The sequence below is a fragment of the Thermobia domestica genome, chromosome 8, assembly GCF_964235325.1.
Source record: "Thermobia domestica chromosome 8, izTheDome1.hap1.1, whole genome shotgun sequence".
In the NCBI taxonomy this organism is placed as follows: Eukaryota; Metazoa; Arthropoda; class Insecta; order Zygentoma; family Lepismatidae; genus Thermobia; species Thermobia domestica.
In genome coordinates this window covers 65,377,367-65,389,775 of record NC_137461.1, presented here as the reverse complement: position 1 = coordinate 65,389,775, position 12,409 = coordinate 65,377,367, and the positions used below count along the sequence as shown (strand labels likewise).

The 12,409-nt window shown below is 33.5% G+C and overlaps 1 protein-coding gene across 4 annotated transcripts in view; it reads left to right on the top strand.

The window, feature by feature from the left end:
• Lrch (Leucine-rich-repeats and calponin homology domain protein) overlaps positions 1 to 12,409 on the top strand; it is a 370,595-nt gene that overhangs the window by 298,307 nt on the left and 59,879 nt on the right. For 3 of the 4 annotated variants that reach the window (XM_081768565.1, XM_081768564.1, XM_081768567.1), the window contains exons 9-11: positions 1,668 to 1,799; positions 3,812 to 3,989; positions 9,989 to 10,132. In XM_081768565.1, the coding sequence (XP_081624691.1) occupies positions 1,668 to 1,799; positions 3,812 to 3,989; positions 9,989 to 10,132 (454 nt within the window). The remainder of the gene's footprint in view (positions 1 to 1,667; positions 1,800 to 3,811; positions 3,990 to 9,988; positions 10,133 to 12,409) is intronic. The other variant, XM_081768566.1, reaches the window with a different exon arrangement.

Below are 12,409 nucleotides of genomic sequence, written 5' to 3'. Positions count from 1 at the left end.
AAATGTTCTGTAAAATTGCTGTTTGTAGTAGGAACTATTGCAGTGCATCACCCCAAATAAATAACAGCTAAATAAACAGAAACAAACCGTACAAGGTTCAGAATGTTATTTAGTAGATTACTGTGCTTTATAGAACAGCTGCAATTGTTTATTTTTTAGTTATTCATTCATTCTTCAGTTTTAAAATTATGCAGATGCCAGGTAGTTCATTTGTCTGTGTATTCAAAAAATTATATTAAAGAGAAATATTTAACAAACAAAACTATAATAATAATTGTAAATGCTATATTATTTTATTTCTAAATCTTTCAATAATTATGGAAGTTTTCTTGAGTTACTATTTAATTTTATTCCTTAAGAAAATAACTAAAATTTTTCAATTTAAGAAATTTAACAGTATTGTTTTTATGTAAGCAATTGTAGCATGTGCATTGTTTGTAACTTCCATATCGATGTTGATATTCATATTCAGCCGAACGGAGAGTATTAAAAGTCATAAGTGAGTAATTTTAATGCGTGCTGTAACAGCATGATAGGTGTTACCTCAAATATAAACATCTAAGATGTTAACCATGCTTTTCGTGCATGATTTTATATTTTGGCATGAGTGTATTTTACGTGTGCTTTATTCATGATGCTTTCCATAAATACGTGAACTTAAGGTAGCAGTGACCTTTGTTTCATTAAGCTCACATTTGAATTCATTTTATGTGAATTGAACTTTCAGCTAGAGGAAATTGCAGTTTACATAAATTCAGGCTAGTCTATAGCATTCTTCCACTTTAGGCTCAAAATCGTGGAGTGTTAAACGTGACGTTTCATTTTCTTTGATTTATTATCTTGTCAGATATACAGGGTGTTTCAAAATTACAACAACAACGTTTGGAAGGTGATTCCTGACACCAAGATAAGACAAAATGTATAGACTAACCTGGGTGCAGAAATCCGTCATTTCGGAGTTAGAGGTTGCCGAAAACATGAAGAAATGAACTCTAAAGGTCCATAGCTCCAAGGGGCCTACCTTAGTCGGGTCAAGACTTCACTTAGAAACTTTCCTTGCAATGACTGGAAATTCGGGGAATATGAAATACTGGGTAAATCTGGAGCAGTTACAAAGATCATGACAAGTTGCTTTCTCTTTTTGGAAGCTTGATAAATACTACCCAGATTCTAAATGTTTTTAACATACAAATAAAGTACACTGGCGTGTAGTTTCTTGTAAAGGAGACATTTTATTGCTAACATTACACATATCACCACCTAGAATACCAATTTCTGTCTCGATTTGAAATATTATATAATTTATTTTATTTTGGTATTTATATATTACGATTAAACTTCACCTAGTAAGACGACAATGTATACCACAAAACAGGAAAAACACAAAACAGTAATCCATTACACACAATCATGATTTCTTAGACAGGTGTATCTATTTTTTTTATTGATTATCTCCAAAATTATAAGGTGGTTACACTCAATGGCAACTTTAGGAAATTATATTTTTCACTACAGTGAAAAAATAGTGGAGGGTTTGAATGAGCAATGAGTTACGAAAAAAATCTGGTGAAGTCAAACATGGAAAGCATCATAAGTCACAGCTAAAGCATGGATTTTTCCCTTCACTTTTGTTTTTATATGTGTTAGTACTGATGTCTTTGTTCCAGCCCAAGGTATGCTACAAACAGTATAAACAAGGCATGTACAAATGGACCTGCATTTTCACCGACTTCCGATGTGGTTCCGAATAATGTTCTTCTAGAAGAGAAAAAGCCATTAGAACACATTCAAACGTACAGGTTTGTGAAAAGAGTTAATTTTTTTCCCATTTTTTAAAAGTGTTGTACAGAAGCAGCAGTTCTGAACTATGTTAACTTTTCAAATACTTAGTTAAAATTAGTAACTTTCAAACAGGTGATTGTACCATGAGTACACATGTTTTTCGTTTTTTTTTTTTTAAATCTATTTTTATAATGGAAATATTTTAATGTTTTCCCATAAAAGTTCTAGCACGTAAATACGTTACGGATCAAATAACTTACAAGCTTATCTACTGTATTATTCATGCCACAGCAAAACAGTTGTGAGAACAAATCAAGCTAGAGTGGAGGTAACATGTCCGCTGCTTAAGCGTATATTCTAAGAATCGACTCTGGTTCCGGTAATCGCGGGAATTTTCGTGGTTTCTCTTAGTCTAAAATATAAAATCACATCATATGTTAAGATGTAAGTACAGAGTGTTTCAGTCAATTAGTCCCTTTTTCATTTTATTACTGTGACCAAACGGAATATGATAGAGCGCTGTTAGTGATATTGTCGTGTACACTGGAGTTCAAAGTTTGTTTTACATCTGACAACGCTTAAATCCTATGCGTACTTCAAAATGGCTTGGCCGTTAACGACGGAACACAAATCGCGTGTTGTACAGTGGTATCTTGAAACGAAATCTCCCACTACCGTGCAGAGAATGTTCAGAGAGGAGTATAAGTGTTCATTTGCTCCGGATAAAATTGCAATCAAAAGGTTTGTGAAGCAATTCGGTGCCACAGGAAACGTGACATGAAAGAAAAAAGGTGGGAGCAAGTCTCACGTTCGCACGTGAATCCCGTGATCACATGGAAGAAAATCATGATGTGTTGGATGAACTGTGGATGACAGATGAATCGTACTTCCATTTCACGGGAGACTTAAACAGATAAAATGTCCTTTCTGGAGACTGCAAAATCCACACACGATCGAGGAGACCAGCCTTCACCCTGTCAAAATGTTAGTGTTGTGTGCACTGTCAACCAGTAGGTACATTGGTCCCTTCTTCTTTGATGGACATGTCACTGCGGAAAATTACCAGGAAATGTTGGTGACCTTTCATCTTTCTGAATTGCGACAGAAAAGATTCCCATTAGGTCGACAGTGGTTCCAACAGGGCGGGGCTAGACCTCACACAACTGCAGAAGTGCTCAGTTATCTCCATTTCAAGTTCCAGGATCTTGTGGTGTCAAATCAATTTCCTGTGCTCTTTGACAGTGGATTTTCCTGGTCACAATCCAGCCCCGATTTGAACCCCTGTGATTTTTCTCTAAGAGGATTCCTGAAGGAGAAAGTGTTCGCTGGGGCTCCTCGTGCACTGCAAAATTGATTGTGGCACACTTGTATAGAGAGATCTGTAGACGGGTTTTCCAAAACTCCACGATTCGCATGCGGGAGATTCGGAACAGCCGTGAAGGACACATTGAACATGTCATACACTGTTCGCCGGTAATGAACTCATTACAGTAATGCATAGGCTATTTGTGTACGTTAATTTGTTTGGTCACAGCAATAAAATGGAAAAAAAAAAAAAGACTAATTGACTGAAACAACCTGTATGAATATATTGTAGCAGTTGCTTTTTGTTTATTTGTGTGTTTGTTCGTTTGCAATAACATAAAATGCACAGTGCTTCACACAACCTGAATATCACGTTCTCATTAATTAACATATTTTCAGCAAAGTTCTTTTCACTTTTTCTCAAATAATTAAGTAAGAAAGAATGATTTGGAGCAATTGGTAAAAATGAAGGGAAGAAAGATTAAGAGAAATGAATAAAGTTTGACTTAGTTCTTGTGAATCACTGTGCTGCAAGTTTCAAAAATGTAGGATTACTGTTTCTTTGTCCATTTCAAGACTTTCTCGCAGGCTTATGTGCCAAAACATTTTGGTTTGCAGGAAGCAGAGCGCTTTCTAAATATTTTATATATTATATATAAGAAAAGAAAGAAATGGAGTATTTATAATTTTTTTACTTATTACGTTAAACATTTTATGTGTTTAGGGAGTACAAGGAAGCACTGAGACAACAAAGAGCTCAAGAGGGCAGTGTATATCGGCCCAGACAGTCTAGCAGTAGTGATAGTTCTTCAACACCTACCAACAGCGGAGTGTTCAAAATGGAATCCAGTCCTTATCAAAGAACAAATTCAGCAAATGGTTCATCGAATCATAGTAGTGTGGTGAGTACTTTTTTATTGCTGATACGGATTCATAAGTGTAACCTAGCAGCTTTCCATGTTTGCTGATGCAAATTCAGATTTGCATGCTTTTGCTTCTACACATTTTACCTTTTATTAAATATTAAAAAAAAAAAGTATAATGTAAACTTGTAGTTAAATAACATATAACATTTTATACTATTTTGAAGCTGATAACTTGTATATTTCTAATACAAGCATATTTAAACAAAATTATATTTAAGTCTTTTACATATACGAATTGTGGTATTTGGTTACTCGTGTAAGAAGACGTCAGAATAATACTGATTAAGATATCTGTTTAATGTTTATATTCATGTTGAATCATTTTTGTCCTTTTGTCTCCGTAAGATAAGAGTTCTTTATAACCACTAATCCCATAATTGTGGTGTCTTGCTTGTTGTTGAAAAGCATTGTACTTACACAAATAAAATCGTACATTCATATTCAATATTAATATAAATATTTTAAAAGGAACTTACGTGTCCTTTTTTAGAAGCTGTAATATAAAATGTCAAACACCTCAATTATACAAATACATGCACTTTGTAAGGAATGAAGTAGAGCCGTGTAGTGAAGTAACGTTAGTCCAAAGTACTATTTACCAATAAGTAAAGAAAAGTACATATTTTGTGTTCAGTAAGCTCTTGTTTAAGTTTTTATAAAAAACATTTTGTTCATTTTTTTTTAAAGTAAAAAATACATTATTCTATCAGTAGTTTCCTTTTTATTTCTAATATGTTTGCTAAATACATTTAAACTGTATATTCAGTTGTAATTTTGTTGTCAGTATTGTAGTAAGTTTTAGTATTACATAGAATTTTATTTAATTTCTTTCAGTTAAAATACAAAATATTTTCTTTGTTATTTGGGCAAAGATTTGTCACGGTAAAGAATTTTACGTTTTGATGGAAATTGTGCTAATCTGTTGCTTCCATTGTAAATATCTAACAAATATGGTAAATCAAAAGTCGTTGTTCAGTGATAATATAGCTTCACTTTTAAATATTGGATTTAGATATGAATATAAATCAATAACCTCGGTGCATATCTTAAGTATCAGTGTTTCCAGTACCATGACAGCGCTTTTCAGGTGGGATATAAGACATGCTATTCGAATAGAAATTACACAGTAGATACTCCGGTAAATTAAAAAAAAAAAAAAAAAAAATGTTCCTAACTAAAATTATGGTTCAAATTAACAAAAAATTTGGTTACTTACCAATGAACCCTCTCTTGGGAACCCTAAATATTCTCCATACGTTTCGGAACGCCAAGCTGGTTCCGTTTCCAGTGGCAAGGTAACAAGGATAGGAGATAAAAGATGAAAACCAAGGGATACATACTGTTATATAAATGTAAGTAAAGAATGAATACTAAAATGTCACGAGCAGAGCACAGCGCAAAAGAGTGAGCTGAATCGAAGGAGGCGCGATGTCTATGTTACTTCACTATTGCCAGATAGAAAATAAGCATCAAAAGTAGGTAACCAGATTCTATGAATGTTGTGAATATCCATATTCAAAGCAGGTTTGTTGAATAAAGAATGATTCTTTTATCTCCCGTTGTTTCTTTGTTTTTGCTGAATTTATTGCATTAACCTGTTTTGTATTATGTGTATATTGTTATAAATGAAGCGCCAATCCCGACATGCCCTCTTCTTGTGATTTTTTTTTTGATTGTCTAATGTGTTTTTTAATCGAGTGTTAATATTGCGTTTCGTTTGGCCTATATGAAGAATTACATTCACATTAAACGCGATAAATGCCTAACTTATTTAGTGGATCGACAAAATAACTTTTAAATCCGGTGAGATGTTTTTCTAGACTTTTCGGAGGGATATTACAAGCGGATATGTTATGCTTCGCAAGAATACGTTGAATTTTTGTGGATAATTATGGAAAGTAAGGCATTTCTATCCATTCTTTACGTTACATTTATATAGTGGTAAGTATCCCTTGGTTTATACCTTTTATCTCCTATCCGTTTTTGTCCTTGTTACGTTGCCACTGAAGACGGAACCAGCTTGGGGTTCCGAAACGTATGGAGAATATTTAGGCTTCACAAGAGAGGATTCATTGGTAAGTAGCCAATTTTTTGTTAATATGTTCCTAACTGTTTATTATCCTAATTGAAATATAGTTGTCAACAATTGCAGTTTTGTAGTAAAATACGAATATAATGATAGAATTTATTTCGTACAAACAAATATTCTTAGAAATTCCTAGAATTCAGATAATTTATTAATCTGACACTAGAAGAGTTTGTGTCCGCTATATTTGTTGTACTTCTGATTCTTAGAATCAGTCTAGGAAGAAAGTACATATGCAGTTTCATCGTAGAATAGGAATGAAACTCACATGAAGAGACTTATTGGATCTTTTTAAATGACGCAAACTTACTCGTATTTGTGCATTATTATATAGCTAAGTACATCATGAATAAATCATTATCATTATAGTAGCTCTGTCTCTGTTTGTAGGTCACGATAATTATTATAAAATAAATAGGAAGAAAAAATGCTTCTGTATTCTTTTAACCTACTACAGTTTTATACTTTTGTGTGTTGTTTGATCGTTTGTTTTTCTTTTTATATCTAAGGTTTTATTTTTATGTTGTTTGATCGTTTGTGTTTCTCTTTGTGTCTAATATTTTATTTTTGTTACTCTTGAAGCATTGTACTTGCATTTTGTGTACGTTTTTGTTGCATGTTCCACTAGTTAGAGCACACTGTATGCACGATATTAAATCATTGTTAGCATGTGTAGTATTTGTAGCCTGCACGATTAATAAATCGAGTTTCAGTCAGTGTCAAAATTGCACTTAACAATGCCTGGCAACAAGAATATTGAAGTAATGTTGAACAATGTTGATACTGCATGTTTATAATAAAATTTGTAAGTAGTTCTTTACATTGATATTTGACAAAAAGGAAAGTAAAAATAAATAAGTCGCAATTTTTCAGTACACACTACAATACTGTTCCAAAAAGCACATGCTATCTACTTGCCGTTCATACTATTTTTGAAAGAAATTTTTAATTGCGTCATTGTTTCAAGGAAAGAAATCATAATGTTTTGACTGATGAGTGTAGTGGATCAGGGATCTAACAATTATTTAATATTTTTCAGAACCGTGATCAGTGTCTTCGAGATATTACTCATTATTGACAAATTCTGTATTTTTTGTTAAAAGAAACCCGAAAGTTTATCACTGCAGATACTAAAGCTTGACATTGGATTTTCCCTCCTGCCAAGACGATTCTGTGGGGATTGTTCTTACCCATCATTCTTAGATTCATTTTTGTTTTCCTGTTGTGTTTTCTTGCCCAGCTCCAAGGTTTCATAAGTAGATTTTTTTCGTCTTGTGTGTATCTCCCATCTGAATGACGCGTCCCATCCTTCTTCGACGTCCTGATCGTGACAAGTACCTATTGTCAAGTTATGCATTATACAGGATGGCCCACCTGTACTGATCGGTTATGACATTTTATATCATTTACTTATTGTTATCCGTGCAGGTATTGATTTAGTTTCTTCCTTATTTGTTCTTAGTTTATTTTCACTTATACCTTAAATATCTTACACTTAGAACAAACCAAAACAAACAAATTCATTCTCTCTCTCTCTCTCTCTCTGGCTTATGGAACCCGGAGGTTCAATGCCGCTTTCACAAAAGCTCCCCACCGACTTCTATCCTTAGCCAACTGGATCCAGTTTCTACTTTGTATTCCTATCTCTGCAAGATCCATCTTAATATTGTCCTCCCATCTGCGCCTAGGTCTTCCTAATGGTCGTTTTCCGATAGGTATTCCAGTCAAGACTTTGAAAGCGTTTCTACTTTCTTCCATCCTAGCTACACGACCTGCCCACCTAAGCCTCCTAGACTTGATGACCCTAACAATGTACAAATTATGTAGTTCCTCGTTATGGAGTTTCCGTCATTCCCCATTCTCGCTTCTCTTGGGTCCGAATATTCGTCTCAGGATCTTGTTCTCAAATACTTTCAGTCTATGTTCTTCTCTCAGAGTAAGCGACCATGTTTCGCAACCATATAGAACAACAGGCATAATTATCGTTTTATATATTTTAAGCTTCAAATTCCTCGATAGAATTCGCGACGACAAGAGGTTTTGAGCTGAATGATAACACGAATTCCCTGCTTTGAGTCGACATTTAATTTCTTCGTGAATATGATTTTCATCTGTTAATATTGATCCTAGATATTTGAAAGTATTCACTTTATCAAAAGTATTATTTACTATTTTAATGTCGTACTTGATCGATGCTGGTCTGTATACCTACTTTTGGGCCACCCTGTATAACATGTCCTTCAGTCTTTTGTATTGTTTTCCAAACATGTGAATGATATCTTCAAAGCTTTATTTTCGAACACCGTAAGTCCTTATATTTTTCTGCAACTTAGATCCTGACCTTCTTAACTGTGAGAACACTGAGTAAAATAATGCTTTTATAGATTTTTTAGTTTGAATTTCTTAGATAAGAGTCACCACGATGAAAAACTTCACATTTAATAGTAACATACATTACCCATTAGTAATCTACTTTCCTCATTAACTTTGTTTATATTTATTACTACTACGACAAAGTATGTAGATTTATTTACTTAATCTATATCAGTATTAATGATTACAAATGTCCGTTGTTTCCTTCCATGTAGTCTCGGTTTATAATGTACATCCAGACCAACACAGAGTTTGGCCGTCGTTTTTCTGCACTAACCAATACCCTTTCTTATCAAGGCTACATGGATACATAAAGAAAATGAAATAAGTTTTACGTCTCATGATTATGCTGGCTAGGCTAAAGGAGATGCTGATGATGAGAAATGAATGAAATGGTGGAATGAAGAAACTGGGAGGAAACAGAAGCCTGAGAAAACCCACGCATACAGTGTTTGTCCACGCGCGAGCTGGGATCGAACCGAGAACCCCGTGCACCAGAGGTGAACGCTCTACCACTGAGCCACCGCGGCCCCTGGATACATAAAAAATCGGCGTGGTTTAGATAATTCAGTGTTAGGACCTAATTCCTAAAGGACCTAATTCCTGTCTGTATTATCATATCTTAACTTCAATATTTAACATTGTGTTAATACAATATTTCGAAGACACTGGATAGCTCCGTTCGTAGTACTTTTTAAGTAGTAGACCGGTATAAGTCAGAAGCGGTTGTTCTACATTCTTTCGTTATTGTGAAAAGAGTGGAAATTTATTTATTTCTCCTTACAAGAAAATTAGATGTTGCCATTACTTTAATAGGAAACGAACAAATACTTCGCCAATACTTCAATACAGACACAATCTGGCACATATTTTTAAGATTAACCAACACTCAGGACACATAATAAATAATAGTTAGTGTTAATTAACCCTTGTGAATAGTTTCTCAATTCTTTGATTAATTTTCTTTAAATATCGTGTTTTCCTGCAGGCAACTTCCGTACAGTCAGACTATATCTATTAAAAAACCCTTAATGAAACAGTAAATCGTCATATAAAGGGATATGAAATTTGCATTAAGTCTGTGTTGTGTTAATGTACTCTTTAAAAAAGGAATTCCATTCTCTGCTGCTCTTCACACAACTTAATGTATGGGTATTGAATAACAAAGACTGAAATGCAATCTCAATTAAGTAACAATTTTAGACTGTTTAGTTAAAAACAGACGTAATATTCGCTTCTGTTTCTTTACACAAAAATTTGAAAGGCTACAAATATGATTAAAATGGAATAAAAAAGTGTATTTGTTAAACAAAAAAAGGAAATAATGTTTTTATTATTTTTGCTTGTGTCTTGTACCCTTGTTAATATTTTAATTCTACTGTTGATATATGTATATATGTTATACATATATATATGTTATTTTCTTTTTCATTGGCATTGCTTGGCTCTGATCGCTTCTTTTTGCAACGTTAGTGTTTTGCTTCTTGCTTATCGTGCATGTTTCACCCAATTGTAGGAGGAAGAGTTTAGGATTAAGCATGATGCTGTGATTCAGCAACACAGAATTGAAGCGCAGCTAATCCAAAAGAGATTAGAGGAAGAGAAAGTAAAGGCCGATATGAGAGCCCTGCAGAAAGAGGCTGTGATTTCATACGTAAAAGTACGTAAATATTGGCCCCAGTAGATTGTAGCTGCTTAATAAATAATAGTTGTCAGTTTTACTAACATACATTTGTGATTTCCAGCATAACTTTAAGGCAGTACTGTAATTTCTTGTGCACATTGTATTTGTACTAGTACTCACTGAACGACAAGAAATTTTTCTCAGAGATCATATTCATTATTTATACCATTGGGGTATCAGTCTTCTTTATTTTGAACTGTATATTGAAGGTATATGCCCCTATTTCAAGTTAATGCATCCCTGCGTTGTACGTCTTGGTCTTCGAAAGTATAACTATGTAATGCTAGACAAGCCACGATGCAGAAATACTCAAACATGTTGTCCGGCTGGGCAGACTATTTCCATTATTTTTCGAAGACAGGCTCTATTCTCGGTGGGATAGCACAAAAATTATCATAATCATTCGTGTTCATTAATTATCCGTTTCCTTTAATCGAAAGAGCATAACCGTAAACTTTTGTGTACAGTAAACTAAAAACTTTTATTTCAAATAAAGACCCAGTCATTATTAATTGATATATTAGGATGTGGTTTTGTAACAAGTAACTTTAACATATGATGCAATCTGGCTGTCCGTGTAGGATATAATTCAGTTCTGAACTCAGAAAGTTAAGTCTTCTACAACAAATGACGTACGCTGAGCAAAGTTTTCACAATAATAATAATAATAATAAAATATTTCTGTCTTAACAAATTCTCTAAATAAATTCTGTTAAATAAATACCGGGAATTGTTCTATGAAGCACAAAGTATTTGTTTAATAATCGGTATTTATATTGTCATCTTCAATATAGGCCTCATTTGATCCGATACATTTATGCCAGCGAATAATCCAGTTGTCGAAACATTTCTGATATGCACTTTTCGCTAAGACCTTCAGCTCTTTCCGTGAATTTTCTTTTGTAGTTTCAGTGGACTCAAAATATCTTCCACGAAGTAGTTTGGGTTTTCGAATAAAAAAATAAATAAATAAAGCTATATTGGGTCATATCTGGCAAATGCAGTGCTTGGTCGATGACATTTGTTGAGTTTATCAAAAATTCGAGTTTGAGAATTTCGTAGTTCGGAATTCAAGAATCGTTCTCCACATCTGGCCTTTCCATCCTGGCCTGGCCATAGGCTATCTCCAATATGTTCACCGATTCAGCAGAAACAGTTTCGTTAGCAACACAAAGTTTGAAGCAAACTTTGTTCGATATTTGTATCCGTTTAAAAACTCGCAGAGCTTACTTGAGGTCCACTAACTTAAATCAACAACTCTAAACAAATTGGTCTACAGATCGCGGCAAAATTCTTACGTGACAATTAGATGCATTGATACCAACTTAGAACAAAAAAATAATTTTCATATATTTTACGCGGACCTATACGAATTACGAAGATTAAAATCCTTTTTAATCGGCGAGCTTGTAATACCAAAGAAGGTAGCAATTTGTTCGTCTATTAAAGGTAAAGTGAAAAAAAAAAAAAAAAGTTCGTGGAAGGGAAACTAGTTCAATGGCTGGCATCATTACTAGCAACCAAGTCATCTCGATCAGATCTAGCATTAACACTGTCTATCGTGTTTCAGTTCAATACATGTTAGGTAATTCAAATTATAAAATTGTTCTATTATTATCATTATTTACTTGTTTATTTTACACGGAATATAAAATTATGATGACATTGAGAAGTTAGTGTTGTAAATGTAATTTATGAAATTTATTTAATTACTTACGAGCTACATCAATTTATTATCGAGGAGCTTTTGAATATCTGAGGTACCACAAATGCCATGCAACGTATACTTCTATAATAAATAATGGCATAAGAATGAATATCTGTCTAAATTGTCCTATATCACAATACTAAAATCTACAGAAGAGATTTCTTGACATTCAGTGGTGTACTGTAGTTTTTGTTGTTTCATATTTACATTAGAAAGCTAACCAAACTAACTAATGTGTAGATTTATATTTACAGGTGGAAAGCATATTTAGTTATATTCAATGGAAGTTTTTTGTAGAGTACAGCAGGAAGTAACGTTGTCAGAATAGTTGGGTAAAAATTATTACACTAACACATTTCACATTTACTCTGGTATATCTCATCCCTTAGGGGGAATCATGTTTGATAATCTAAGACGGAGTAAAACTTTGCAACCTATTACCACTGATTAGCTTCGCGGATAAGAATATAGTATGTACTGTAAATCATCATTTTCGTTATTTATGCTGTACAATGGAGATGAAATAAATAACAAGAATTATTTAT